Source organism: Humulus lupulus, chromosome 9 (assembly GCF_963169125.1).
Source record: "Humulus lupulus chromosome 9, drHumLupu1.1, whole genome shotgun sequence".
NCBI classification, from domain to species: domain Eukaryota; kingdom Viridiplantae; phylum Streptophyta; class Magnoliopsida; order Rosales; family Cannabaceae; genus Humulus; species Humulus lupulus.
The window spans coordinates 6,083,250-6,098,871 of NC_084801.1; the positions used below are offsets into that span (position 1 = coordinate 6,083,250).

Here is a 15,622-nt window from a genome sequence, read left to right on the forward strand (position 1 = left end):
AAATTTTTATATAAGTATTTAACTGCAAGATTTGTAACTACTTGAGTAGTTTTGCCGTCATTATCCCTTAATATTAATGGGCCAAGAAATGTGTGCCTCCAGTTATTAATGCAAATCCTGGTCTATTAATCTTTAGATTTGCAAAATAAAAGAAAAAAAATTAGTAGGATAATAATATTCTAAGCTCTCACTTGCTTTCTTTGATGATATTTATGAAGAATTTAATATAAGCAGTGAATTTGGGGATCAGTACCCTATATTTATACAGGTAATACATTTCATCCAAGTCTATGTCTTAAGCTGATTTTTAATTGTGTTTTATAGTAATTTTTGATAAAGTACATAACTACATATTAGAAATAAATATCACATTGGTAAAATAATATGGGAAATACAATCAATTTTTATAAAAAAGAGTTACTCTACTTGACACTAATTAGCTTTAAGTTGGAACTCTAATTTTGTTTCTAAATATCATTTCCCTCACCTAACATGAGGAATTGTCTATTAAAATAATAAAGTAATAAATGCAATACCAAACAAAAAAAAGAAGAAATTTATTAAAATTATTTATTTATATTTGTGGTAGTATTAACTTTGGTAAAAAAAAAAAAAAAGAGCCCATTTTCATAAAAAAAATTGTAAGTAAAAAAAGGTTAGCGTAATTTGACATGGAAGGAAGGAAAAATTTAGAGAGTAAAGAGGAAAGAAGAAAAAAAAATAGTTTGATAAGAGGGAAGACAGAGTGGAAAAGAAAATAGAAAGAAAAAAAATAAGTAGGACCCGCCAAATATTTTCTCTCTAATTCAGAAAGAAAGTGGAGAAGAAAAAATATGACTAAATATTTGATAAATATGACTATAATGTCATTAAAAAGTTGAATGAATATAGAAATATTTGTAAGGATAAAAATGTCTTTTTCTTTATTTTAATTAAAATAATAAATGAAGAAAATATAATGATTTTTTTCTCATTTTCTCTCCTTTTTTTATACCAAACATAAAAAAGAGAAAATGTATTTATTTTCTTTCTTTTATTTTTTTTTTCTTTTTAATTTTTCTCTCCTTCCTAATTTATATCCCATCTACCAAACATAGGCTTAAAGGGTATTTGGCATAGATCCTAGGAGAACAAAAAATGGCATTGTTCTCTTGACAAATAAAGTTGCATACTCTTTTCTCTTACATGGCATTCTTATACCCACTCAAGTCACAAAATGGTCCAAATATTTGACACAACAACACTAGTCTTTGTGGATTGTGGCCTTTATCTAACTTAAATAAATAAATAATAATAAAAATATATAAACAATATTGGTACTTGTGGTCAATACTTGTGGCCATTATTGCTTCTATATGTTTCTATTCTGTCCATATAAATTCAAATTAAAAGTTTATTTATTTACCTTTAATATAATATTGGATTCACTTTAACTAGCCTTTCTCATTCTAAAATGGAGTTTTTTTTTTTTTTACAAAAAAAAAAAAAAAAAACTTGTAAATGGGTGATTTACCTTAGTTTAATATTTGCTCAAAAAAAAAAAAATTTATTATCACATTTTTTATTTTATTTTATTTTTTGAGAAAACCTTAAAAATTGCTAACTTTCCAACTTTTTTGAAAAAGTTCAAAGAAATTTAAATTTATAAATATAAAGTGAATTTTTTCATAATTTAAGTACCTATTCATTATTTGACATTTTTCACTATATAGGCTTTTTGATATTTTTATTATTATTAAAAATATCAAAAAATAAATAAAAGCTAAAGAGATTTCACATCATGGCAGGCATGAAAATGATGTTTGATAGATCTGGTGGGGAACGAAGTATTCTAAAACTTCAATGCCTAAATAATTAACAATAATAATTATTTTTTTAAAAAAATACTTGGACATATATTTATGGTTAATAAAAAAAATCTATGGTTCCATAAAGTAAGAAACTTTATATTTTATTCCAATACTAACTTAGTAAAAAAAAAGAATATATTAATTTTCCAGTTGTTAATTAAAAAAAAAAGCATCTTAATACCTTTATAATGTGGTCTATTTATTATAATGTGGACTTTATAGTATCAATCTCAACTATATAAATTAGAAAGAATTATGTAGATTTAAAAAAAAAAAAAATACTGTTATTATATTAAAGATTGAAAAAATATACCAAACAAGAGATGTTTTCAGAAAATTGGATACTATAATGATTAAAAAATTAGAAATTTCAGAACTTGATGATTAAAAAATTAGAACTTTCTTTGGTACACAAAGTCAGTAACTTTTCTATTCATTCTAAATTATATCAAGTAAAAAAAATGTATTTTCCCATAAAGTTTGGAACTTTTTAATTTATTCCAAAACTATATGTAACGAAGTTATCTATAATGATCAACGTAGAGCAAAACTCGAGTTAAAAATGGTTTCAGAGAGAGAGAGAGAGAGTGAAGAAGTACGATAAAAACCGTGTAAAATATACAAGAGGAAGAACTAAAGTTCAAAAAAGCAGAAGTAGAAGTAGAGGCTGAAGGTGTATGGTTGATTTGTCTGTGTTCATCAATGTCTTCCTGAGTTTTCTTTATACTCAGAAACCAGAACCCACCAACGGGAGCCCTTTAAATGGAGCAGGGAAGCGACGAAAGGGGCACTATGGATTTGTCATCGTCCTCTGCTGCTAGCAACCTAAGGCCTAATGCAACGGCCACCGCTGCCACTACCATGGCCAATACCAAAAAAAGCAAAGAAATCGCTCAGTACAATGCAGATGCTGGTATATTGGCCGAGTTTGAGAGCTCGGGTCTTACTGGTAAGTCCTTTAACTATACAAGATCAGTAGTTCATCCTCCTGAGAAGGTACCGGATGAGCAAATTTCTTCTTACTTAACCAGAATCCAAAGGGGTGGTCTTATCCAACCCTTCGGTTGTTTGCTTGTAATTGAAGAACCCACTTTTAGAATCCTCAGTTATAGTGAGAATTGTTGTGTGGTGTTGGGTTTAGACACTGAATTAGAGTTGAGACAGAAAAAGGGTTTGCTGGGAATTGATGCTAGAACACTGTTTACTCCCACTTCTGGTGCTTCACTCATCAGAGCTGCTGCTTCTAGGGAGATTTCTCTACTGAACCCTGTTTGGGTTTATTCTAGAGCCACCCAGAAGCCTTTTTATGCCATACTTCATAGAATTGATGTGGGAACTGTGATTGATTTGGAGCCTGCTAAGTCAGGTGATCCGGCATTGTCACTTGCTGGAGCTGTTCAGTCTCAGAAGCTTGCCGTTCGAGCAATATCTAGGCTTCAGGCTCTCCCTGGGGGAGATATTGGTGCCTTGTGTGACACTGTTGTTGAAGATGTTCAGAAGCTAACTGGTTATGACAGAGTTATGGTTTATAAGTTCCATGAAGATGGTCATGGTGAAGTGGTGTCTGAGATCAGGAAGTCTGATTTAGAACCTTACTTGGGTTTGCACTATCCTGCTACAGATATCCCCCTAGCTGCTCGTTTCTTGTTCAAGCAGAACCGCGTTAGAATTATTTGTGACTGCAATGCAAAGCCAGTTAGGATCATACAAAGCGAAGAGCTGAGACAACCGGTGTCCTTGGTAAATTCTACTCTGCGTCAACCACACAGCTGCCACACACAGTACATGGCCAACATGAAGTCAGTTGCATCATTGGCAATGGCAGTCATTGTAAACGATAACAATGCAACAAAGCTTTGGGGTTTGGTTGTGTGCCACCACAGTTCAGCACGCTATGTTCCTTTCACTCTTCGGTATGCTTGTGAGTTTCTTATGCAAGCATTTGGATCGCAGATACACATGGAACTTCAGTTGGCATCTCAAGTAGCAGAGAAAAGAATTCTCAGAACACAGACATTGCTCTGTGACATGCTCCTTCGAGATGCCCCCTTTGGGATTGTAACCCAATCTCCTAGTATAAAGGATCTAGTGAAGTGTGAAGGGGCAGCATTGTACTATAAGGGTTTATGTTGGTTACTTGGGGTAACTCCAACTGAATCACAGGTAAAAGATATTGCAGAATGGCTCCAAAGAAATCATGCAGATTCCACAGGGCTGAGTACTGATAGTTTGGCTGACGCTGGTTACCCTGGTGCTGCATTACTGGGTGATGCTGTTTGTGGCATGGCTACTGCAAGAATCAATTCGAATGATTACTTATTTTGGTTCAGGTCTCACACTGCCGAGGAAATCAAGTGGGGAGGAGCTAAGCATCATCCACAAGATAAGGATGATGGCGAGAGAATGCACCCGAGATCTTCCTTCCAAGCTTTTCTTGAAGTAGTAAAAAGTAAAAGTTTGCCTTGGGAGGTTTCTGAAATAAATGCCATTCATTCTCTACAACTCATAATGAGAGACTCGTTTCAGGAGGTGGATGACAGTGGTCTCAAAGCGACTAATAGTCAGCAGAGTGAAAATACAAAGATGCAGGGGATTAAAGAGCTTAGTTCTGTGGCTTGTGAGATGGTTAAATTGATTGAGACAGCAACGGTTCCTATTTTTGGAGTTGATTCAGCTGGTTTAATCAATGGCTGGAATGAGAAAATTGCTGAATTGATAGGATTAGAGGCCCACGAAGCTATGGGAAAGTCCTTGGCTGATGAACTTGTTCATGAGGACTCACGTAGAGCTACTGGATATATTATAAGAAGAGGTCTGCAAGGTAATTATTTTACTGTCTTTGTAGTGGATTGAATAACTCAGAACTCTATAATTTTCACTTCGATATCTTGGTGTACTATGCTTATAAAAATGTTTTGGTGAAAAAAACTGTTTAGCTTCTATATTCATATTGGCATACACTGCATGAAATACAAACTTAAAGTCGGCTCCTTTAAGCATTGTTGCAACAGAATAGTAGCCAGCTTTGGTCAATTTGGCTGCTCTACTGTAACTGGGGCCATATTTTCCTATTCTCTTTTGCTTGTTTTCCTTGCTTCCTCTAGATTCAATGGTCTTCATCATATTTCTCCTAACGGTTGGCCCGTATATAATTCGTGTTCAGGTGTGGAAGACAGAAGTGTTGAGTTAAAGATGAGGAATTTTGGGACTGATAACACAGACAATATTGTATATATTGTGGCCAACACCTGTACAAGTAGGGATTTTGCAAAAAATGTAGTTGGAGTGTGTTTTGTGGGTCAAGATGTCACTCGGGAGAAAGTTGTTACGGATAGATTCATTCGCCTGCAAGGGGATTACAAAGCGATCATACAGAGTCTTAATCCGTTGATTCCACCCATATTTGCATCAGATGAGAATGCACGCTGTTCTGAATGGAATGCAGCAATGGAAAAGCTGACTGGTTGGACAAGAGGTGAAGTTATTGGTAAAGTGCTTCCTGGGGAAATTTTTGGAAATTTCTGTAGGCTAGACAATCAAGATTCATTGACCAAGTTTATGATTACATTGTATAGGGGAATCAGTGGCCAAGATATTGAAAAGTTCCCTTTGGAGTTTGTTGACAGAAACGGGAAGCTGGTCGAGGTTTTGTTAACAGCAAACAAGAGGACCGACGCTGTTGGCAGTTCAATCGGCTGTTTCTGCTTCTTGCAGATGGCTGCACCTGACCTTCATCAAGCCTCAAAATCATACGGGAAAGAGGATAGAGAAGATGTTTCGAAACTTAAAGAATTAGCTTACTTACGACAAGAAATGAAGAATCCATTAAGTGGTATTCGGTTTACCCACAAGCTCCTGGAAAGTGCAGGTATTTCAGAACATCAGAAGCAATATCTTGAGGCTAGTGATGCATGTGAAAGACAGATCATGATGATTGTTGAGGGTGATATAGGAAGCATAGAAGAAGGGTAAGTTTTCTTCTTAATTAGTGTTAATGTTTTCAATGATTTTAGAGCCTCTTTTTCTCATTTTTTCTAAGCATATGGAATTCTTATCACAGCCTTTAGTAGGTGCCTATGTGTTTAATCTTTTCATTCTTTTCTTAGTCTCTTTATCTTATTCCATACACTATCTAACATATTACACTGGTTTTGGCAGTACTTTGGAGCTTAACAAGGAAGAGTTTCGATTGGGAAATGTTTTAGATGCCGTTGTTAGTCAAGCAATGATACTGTTGAGGGAAAAGAATCTACAGCTATTTCATGAGATTCCTGAAGAAATCAAATCATTATGTCTATGTGGCGATCATATTAGACTACAGTTAGTCTTGTCCGATTTCCTTCTCAACATTGTGCGTTACACACCTGCATCAGATGGCTGGGTTGAAATTAAAATTTCCCCTGGTCTGAAGTTAATACAAGATGGCAATGAATTTATTCGCTTACAGTTCAGGTTCGTTTATCCATTCATCTATAATTTACTTTGAGGGCATGTTAGATGTAAGGCTTAATTAGCCGTCACAGTGCTGTCTGAACGGTTACAAACTATGAGGCTTTATTTCTCTCTTTTGGGAAAGACCTTCAAATAGGCTTCCTATTTCATAGAAAATGAGCAGAAACTGTTCTCTAATAGAACACCATACCACATATCATATTAACTTAACATAGCATATTTGTGTTTTATTGGTTTCCAGCGCCTTTCTATGTAACTTCTTCATTAGTAGGAAAGACTTTGGTAATTAGTTGGGGTTTGAACCCCAGACTTCTTACTCACAACACACACCCAACTATTTGAGCTAGATGGCTGAAATTATGTTTTGTTAACAGTACATGTCCATCTGATAATATTATGAGAAAATGTTATTAGCTTTTATTCTCTTTCCTTACTTTGCTTCTCTCTCTCTCTCTGACACTCTGAAACCCCATTTTGTCCATAATTAGAATGAAAGAATATTCTTTTACTATGGCACAAGATTGTGTTCTGCTTATTGTCACTAGACCAGTTCTTCCCCGTCATCATCTAAGCGATCATATGTTCGTATAGTTATAACTATGTCGAATTGTTCTGTATAGGTAAACATGGCATGATATCGCTATGATTTTTTTTAAGAAGCAAACATATTATGATAGTGTTATAACAAGGCAAGCTGTTGTGTGTTCTTGTGAATGTAGAATGAGTCATCCTGGTGAAGGCATTCCTGCTGCTCTTATCCAGGATATGCTCGAGAGCGGAAAGCACTGGACTTCACAGGAAGGCCTCGGGTTAAACCTTTCTCGAAAACTTCTCAGTAAAATGAACGGGCAGATCCAGTACATTAGAGAGAATAAGAAATGTTACTTCCTTATCAACATTGAATTCAAAACGAGGAAAGAACGACAATGGGGAGGAACAAAAGCAGATTCAAGCACGATGACTTGAACATTTTAAGGACCACTGAAGGTATCTGTCTCTCTGTAATCTACTTTGAGAGTTCTCTGAATGTGTAATGGTTCACCACTGTAACTTGATGCTTCTATCATGGTTTTGAAACATCCGACATAACCTGGTAAATGCCACAGTTACTACCAGTTTCATAGCTCAAGTGTGATATTACCATCCTTGTGAGCAGGTCTTCTTACCTACTATGGCTTTTCCTTTATCACTGTATGTAAGCTTTGACAAACTTCTGTATCAAAATGTATATTCCATTCCATGATTCTGAGTACAAGTCACAGTGTATGAGTAGTAATCTTTCATGGTTGGATTACTGTATATCTATCTTACCTACCATTTTTGCCTCTCAATGAGAGATATTGGATATTCAATATCTCTAGATTGAACACACAAATTTCAGGCTCACAATGCATACAGATTTTGATAAAAAAAAAAACCTTTTCTGTAGAAATGATAATGCTGGCTCAAGGCATTATTGTAAATCTCTCTTACCTACTGGTGTTCATATTTTTTATACCCAAAGTTTGATTGTTCTCACTTTGGCTAATGACTTTTAACATATAATTCTTTCACCACTCCTGTGAAAAGCAACAAGTCAAAGAAAGTGGAGCAAAGACACATGGTGTTATATATGATCATTTGTCAGGGATGGTGTGTTTTAATCAAAATGACTCCCAAAAAAAAATCTGTTTGGTTACCAAATTTTATAGTTTTACAAGAGAAATGACCTTATTCACTGAATATTTAATGTTTTTCATCCAAATTTTTTTGAATGATAATGACTAAATGATCTAAAAATTGCACGCTTTTTCAGATAATAAATAATCTAAAATTAAATTCTAACAACAAACTCAACCTAAGTCTTGATCTCATGATGTGTTTTGTATTCATTGTACAAATTATGAAAAGGGTAATGCATAACCTAAACATCACAAGAAATGAAAATAAAAAGATAAAAAGTAAACTGGAAAGAACAAACCAGTATCTGGCAATTGTGTTCCTTAAATATATGTACGAATGGATTTGAAGATCTAAATACATTAAAAAAATGACAAAAAGGAAGCATATTTCTCTCCCCCATATACAATTTTTACCCCATGTTAAATCACCAAACCTCTCAAAAACACATTTATCCACATACCCATATGAACACTGAATTTGCAAATTAGACTAAGTCCATAAAAACAAAAATGGGACCAAAATGAAGAAAGGAAGATTTGCATGTCCAAAGCCTCTGACAGTCAGGAGAACTCAATTTTTGATCACAGGCTTCTTTCTTTAATCCATCATCCTCCTCCCCTGTGCCAGAGCACCATGTTCCCGAGTCCACCGAGCCGCACATCAAAAATGTGGAAGCTCTTTCTGCAGATGATAACAAGAAAAAGAAAGAGAAAAAGAGGCTATATAATACAAAAAGTGGGCACTGGCCAACTATTTTTTTTTTGTTCTTTTCTTGTCCCTAACTTTATACACTTGAGTTTATGTGCAATGGTTAGAACCCTCGGCCGCAATCAGAATTGGTCAGCGGCAATTTGTGCCATGTACTGTTGACTCTTTTCTGGCATGTCATGAAAGACATGCTCTGGTGGGCTATCCGATGAATCACCCAAGTGCAACTCATTTGGTTGACAGACTTGGATGTTCAAACTGTTTGAGAGAAGATGCTCCTGAATAACCTACATGGCATAGACACAATGACATATCAAGAGATCTTCATTCATCACAAGTAATACACAAGTTGGCAAACGCAAGATTCAGATAGCTTGAGGATTGACAATTGAACTTCAAAAACACCATTAAGAAAATATTAAACCATGCACAAAAAGATTAGTATTAATTACCTCATCACCACCCTCTGAATAAAAGAGAATTGGGCGGCAACGTTTATCTTCATTCATCAAGCTTGAGTTCTGAAAGTGAGTCACAAGGGCTGCCTTCCCTTGGATCCGAGCATATGCCAAAGAAGCAACTTTTTCACTGTTAAATTTCTCCCACTTCTTACCATTAAATGCCTGCACCACAAATTTAGAAATTTAAATTGTGGTCTGAATACTTTATTTCAGAGCTACCTAAAATATCTCTAACAATCCAAGTATGCTATAGCTGCTAAAGATTCGAAGGGAGATGAAGTAGCTAAGTCAAAATTATGGTTTAGAAGGGTTAAAGAAAACTTAAATCAGCAGTACTTGTGCTCCATATGAAAAATGAGATCCAACGAACATATTAGACCAATCACAATATATCTAACAAACATGCATGCATATTACCTCATAGAAAGGAATGATTTGCGAAGGAGACAGCATATTAATAAATGCATAACCCACATTGCATTTATTCTGCAGTCACAGAAAGAAATATCAATTAGTCATAATTACCCAAAAAACTATTGGAGGATATTTAAAAATTCTTTTAAAGCATCCAATAATTACCTTAAAATCAATTGGCAGATAAAGGAAATCATATGTACCCCTGTGATTTTCATCTATGGCGGCAAGTAACATTTTGGAAGTGTATCTAGAAGACAAAAATAATATCAGCCACTATATCCATAAAAAAAAGTTAGATAAAGTTCATAATTTATAGATGATAGAGTATAGAGTTTAAAATGTCAGCCTTACTTATTAGGGATATTTTTTATCATTAAAGTTGTTCGGGTGTCTTCCCCACCAATAATTTTTTCCAAATCAAGCTGAAATTGTTTCTTACTATCAACAAGGTTTCCATTGTTCTCAACTCGTCTGCTCCGGCCACGCTCAGCAAAACCATCAATTGTTGCTGATGGTTGCCCAGGGTATAGACCATTACTTAAAAACATGGGGCTAAGCCTTGGCGAGGACATCATCTTAAAGTTTGAAGAACTATTTTCAGACATGTTTCCTGGTAATGTCATTCCAGCATTGATAGCAGCACGAGGACCCATATTTGCCAATACCTTCCTGTCATTGGGGCCTCCTAAGCCCATGCCTCCATACGGAAAAGCACCCAGAAAAGAAGTTTCTGGTGACTCGGGGCAATAACCGAAATGCCTCTCTAGAGGAACACCAGAGGGGGCAGATCCAACATGATGATGGTGGGATGAGCCAAGAAAAGAACCTTGGCGAGCTGAGAGTGGAAAGTGAAGGCCCTTGTTAGTAGATGTATATTGATGCCCCGCAGTTGTTCTTGGCCAAGCTGAACTGGCATGCTCTGTGTACGGACTTGGATTTCCCCAAAGGAACTGTGGCCCTGATAAAGTTTCTACCCGAGATCCATTTGATGTTGAAGGGCCAAATGAAGGTGCGCTACCATGAAAGTCACCCAACTTCAGCTCTGGAAATGAATTTGATTGTGGAAATGATGAGCCGTGAACTGAGTTTGCATTGTTAAATATATGATCCACATGACTACCCATTGCATGGTCCTTGCCAATTGGTGAAATCTTCACAGTATTTGATACTTGGGGATGCAGGATTGATGCTAATCCAGACAGATTATTGCTGGTTGTTGGGCTCAAGCTCTTAAAACCAGGAGAGTTACTAATACTCTGCATGGGACTCTGTTCAATAGGGCTGCTAAACTGCTGCATCCAGTTACCTGTCAAGATTGCTATACTAGTCTTAGTTTGCAAGAAATTGGAGTTATACATAACTCAAAACCATACTCATAAAGCCATTTGCTCATAAGTCAAAAATATCTTTCAAAAAGCTTTACCTGGTGGAGAGTTGGTTATTGGAGAACCCACTGGATGTCGGAAGGTTCGAGTTTCATCTTGCTCAAGCTCTTGATTCAGTTGCAACATCAAGCTAAAAAGTAGAGAACAAAGATAGATTGATTAAACAGAAATAACTATGCACTAACAAAGCAATAAAACCGAGAAAGATGAACTTTAGATTTTGACATCAACAACAGCAATTCCATTATTAAAACCAAGAAATGAACTTTGGATATTGCCATCAACTACAGAAAATCCATTTAGTAGACACGACATAGGTATTAAATGATACAGATATACGCACTTTCGACGAGCTCCACCGGGCCGACTGGGTTCAAGCTTAATCTTTTTACCAGCTATGTCACTCCTATTTAATGACTTGAGTGCAGCTTCTGCAGCTCTAACATCATAGAATTCAATGAATTTATGATGTCTCTTATGTGGTGTTTCTCTTATCTGTTGTGTCCAATAGATACCAAAGATGTTAAAAGGTCAGCGCAAAACATACATAAATTAATTAAAAGATTAGAAAGATATAATATACCTCTTTAACCTCCCCATAAACCCCAAATATTAGGCGGAGATCTTCATTTGAAACAGATGGATCCAAATTAAAAACTACCAGTGTTCCTTGGTTAATATCCTTGTCTGAGGGATTGTCCTGTTGCGAACAAAACAGAGCAATAACAAAGTCACAACAGTGATGCTCATAATTACATAGGTAGAAAATAAATATATGAAAAATTAGTATCAACCTTTGGAATTGAGAAATGAATGTCAAGCTTCCTCCGCCGCAGTGGTTTGTTTTGCAACGCACGCATTGCCGTTCGCGCATCACGAATATCATAATAAGATATCATCACAAACCCCCTGTGTTTACAGGCTGTGTACAGAGTTCTAATACCTCCAAATTGCTACAAAATGGTAAACAAACAAATAGAATATAATTTGACACTAGAATTAGAATAGCTCAGGACATCAAAAATATGAGTGCTCGTCAGAAAAATGATTGATAACAAAGTCAAAGTTCTGAAATGAATTTGTAATTGTCATGATTTGTTACTGGGTTACTCCCTATATCACACAATTGAATACGATACTATTTATAGCATAAGAGTGGAACTCTTTGTTATTGAACTACCTCAAAGAGAGCTTTAAGTTCTGAATCCTCAACATTACTATTGATATTTCGAACGAATAATGTTCTGGATGGATGCTCTCCATATGGATGTTCTCCAGCAACGGTTCCCACACCATTTGGAACAGCATAATGAGGCAGCCCGTTGACAACAGAACCATCAGATAAATTCACCTTTGACAAACTCATTCTCAGGCTCTCCTGTGGATCAGTTTCCAATTCCATGCCCCCTCCACTTCCAAAAATATCATACTCTTCCAAGTCCTCCAAGGAGGCAGGCAACTCGCTTAGGTCCAAATCATCTGCAATGCCAGCTAAGAGCTCCTCTTCATCATCAGGAAGCAAATTTCCAATGGCATGAGTTTTACCATCTTCTAGTAAAGCATCACCATCGATATTTTGGTCGAGTTTCTCAGTGCCTGACGAGATATCATCAACAGATACATAGCTACCTCCTATATCATTCATATTCACTGCAAGTGTGTCCAAACAGATAAGAAAACATCCACTAGATAACAATTCAAAAGCTCAACAAAAATAATTCATGCATACACTTAGCATGTGGAAGAACAGGTAATGAGCTTGAAAACAAGGTAGCATCACTTGAGGCACGATAAGCATTAGATCCAGATATGTTTCCCCAAACTCCACGGCCCATTTCATTAGGAGTGTTTCCTGCTGGAATCTCTGTTGGGCCTACAAGACACAGTAACAATAACGAGGACTTGTCACCAAGAAAACAACTTCTGGTCTAAATTTGGCCAAAAGTATAATTTGTTCAAGAAATAAAAATGAACCTGAAGAGGAATGATGTGTAAACGGCATCATTTATGTCAGTTTGCTGATTTGAAGACGATAGTCAAGGAACATAAGAGTTAAATCTTCACTGTGTTAACAGAAGTAAAATACATTAGAGAATTAGAACATCTGATTTCATTACAAAAAAAAGTTAGAGCTAACATGGATGCTTGTATAAGAACATATTAGAAACAATGGCGTGCAAAAATCAAATGTATAGCATGCATGAAAATCCGTACACAAAGAAACCAAAATTTCATCCCAACTAATTAGAGCAGAGCCATCTTATTTCAAACCATTCTCGTCTATTTAACTAGCTTGTGAGCATTTACAACATCACATTGACAAGAGACTGAATATAAAGACTCAATTTCACATCATAATAACGAAAGATTTGAAGATTCTATGAACTATTAAATGGTCAATAAAGGATTAAGTGCTGATTTCCATGCGGTCTCTATTACTTTCTTTGTTATTTTAGTTTTTATAACATAAAAACATATCACAAACGTCATTAAATCCTTCACTAAAACAAACTTTTCTACAGTTCCGAGAAAAACAAAAAAGGGAATATTTATCTATGGTAGAAGACAGACATTCGTTTTTAAACAAATTAAAGTCAAGCAACTATACTGAGTTTAAATCCATCGATCAGATTAAAGAGTCTCTTTAATCTTTTCCAAGTCAAACCAGATAACGTAGTTGCTGAGCGAACTAGCCACAAAAAACGAAGCTTTACTACATATCGAGGTTCAGTACTAAAATCCAAGAAAAAATCTTTTTTTTTGCAGTCATACTTGTTTAAGCAAAGCACCAAACCAGTACAACCCAACCCACAAAAAAGATTTCAACTAAATAAAAAACTATCAAAAAGGAATTTTACGTGAAAATTCTCAACTGGGTAGTGGTAGTTGTTAGAAAAAGGATCATCTACGAAGCAGTCATCGATACAAATCATAAAATAATAGCTAGCTACAAAACCCAATTTAATTTTATAGAAGAAAATATGGATACAAGAACTAAATTCAGTCATAAAGAAAATATATATTATATGTGTATATATATATACAAGAAGGAACTAAAGTTCAATAAATAAAAAAGTCAAAATAGTTCTCAGGGTTAACAACTACAACACAAAACAATACCTAAATGCTCAATAATAAGGGAAGCATTCGAAAATCCAAAACTCAAGTTCTGACCTTTTGATCAAAGTTGCCGTACCAAAAAATATATATATATATATAAACACACAAGCATAAAAGAAAACTGAGACAGCACCAAAATCCCCAATCACTAAAATTACTCAGTTGAAAAGCTGAAAAACTCTGTGTTGAGTTCACAAACCAATAAAAACAGTCCGATCAAACTCCACAATCGCCAGAAGAAGAAGAAAAAATTACCTGAAAAAAGCAGACAAACCCTAGATAGTGAAATAGATAGATATTTCTACAGAGAGAGAGAGAGAGAGAGAGAGAAAGGAGATAGATTGTCAGATTGTCTCTTATTCCACCATTTACACAGAGAGAGAGACGTACGGAACCGAAATTACAGGGAAGAGAGAGAAAGAGTGAGTTTTTTTTTTTTTTTTTTTGGGGAGAGTCGTCGCAAGTAGAGAGAGAAAGTGGCAGTCCTTCTCCTTCTCTCTCCTCGTCTTACTCTTTCGCTTCTGGTTTTTAGAGAGAGAAAGTTGAGGGAATAGAAAAGTTGATGATGATTGGACGAGAAGAACTCAAAAGGAGCAGAGAATGATTGAGAGAGAAAGAGAGAGAGAGAGAGACTGAAACAGAGTTTCAAGCTCTCTCTTTTATATATATGTGTATGTATATGTATATTATGTATATGCATGTATGTATGTATGACCATGGTTGAGGATCACACATAGGGATTTAATTGTATTTAATTTTGTTTTGGTGTCCAAATTTATAAAAAAAAAATGAAAAAACGAAATTAATTTTGTGGAGTGAATTTTTATAGTGTTGTTTAACAAAAAGGGAATCCTTTCAAAAAAAACAAAAAGGGAAATAATTATTTTTTCAAGTAACACAATTAATTAATTAATTAATTAAAATTTTCCTAAAGCTTTGGGATTATATAATGATTTATCCATTCAAAATAATGATGGAAAAAAAATATATAATTTTTTATTGAGAGCAAGGCACTTAGACTAATTTTAATATTGAAAATTTGAGTGTTATCATAAATTGGATAATATTTTTAGTAAAAAAATAATTATTAGTTAATAGTAAAGAAAAAAGATATAAGAGGATAATCATAGCCACGTCAGATTACAGCATGCACTTATGTTCACACGACACTTAGACTAAATTAAGATTAAAAAAATTGATTAAAAGGTTTTTTTTCTTTAAATAAAATATAAAAAAATATAAAAAAATTTACTTTATAGAAGGCTTATCTAGTGGTGGTGCTAGTAAAAAAATTCAAAATTTTAATAGGTTGAAAGAATAGTTATAAGAATATTATTTAAAAATAATTATGTTGAAGTCAAATTAAAAATTATATAAATTTTACATGTAGAATGAAAATATTTTTCATGGTCAAAATCCTAACATGTTCATCTTTATATATGTGCTAGATACAAGTAATTAGTTTTAATTTTATTTATAAAATTTATTAATTTTTTTATTAAATTTATATGATTGTTGTATAAATTTTAAATAAATAAATAATTGTTATACCCAGATTTCGAGCCAT

General features: G+C 34.6%; 1 protein-coding gene and 1 pseudogene across 3 annotated transcripts; one reads left to right on the top strand and one right to left on the bottom strand.

Moving 5' to 3' along the window:
* Positions 1–2,388: 2,388 nt before the first annotated feature.
* On the top strand, positions 2,389–7,662 carry LOC133802268 (phytochrome E-like; annotated as a pseudogene).
* Positions 7,663–8,267: 605 nt separating this feature from the next.
* Positions 8,268–14,685, bottom strand: LOC133802269 (protein MEI2-like 5). 3 transcript variants are annotated; one of them, XM_062240549.1, is made up of 13 exons: positions 14,311–14,685; positions 12,910–12,998; positions 12,665–12,808; positions 12,116–12,585; positions 11,730–11,888; positions 11,519–11,635; positions 11,279–11,430; positions 10,974–11,065; positions 9,902–10,868; positions 9,713–9,797; positions 9,551–9,619; positions 9,125–9,295; positions 8,268–8,959 (listed from the first exon to the last, which is right to left on the bottom strand). In XM_062240549.1, exons 2-13 carry the CDS (start codon positions 12,938–12,940, stop codon positions 8,795–8,797), a joined length of 2,622 nt encoding a protein of 873 aa, XP_062096533.1. In that variant the 5' UTR covers positions 12,941–12,998; positions 14,311–14,685; the 3' UTR covers positions 8,268–8,794. The 3 variants fall into 3 exon arrangements, with proteins under 3 accessions (XP_062096533.1, XP_062096535.1, XP_062096536.1); XM_062240551.1 differs by having other exon boundaries at positions 14,255–14,685; XM_062240552.1 differs by having other exon boundaries at positions 9,902–10,856; positions 14,311–14,684.
* Positions 14,686–15,622: the final 937 nt, after the last annotated feature.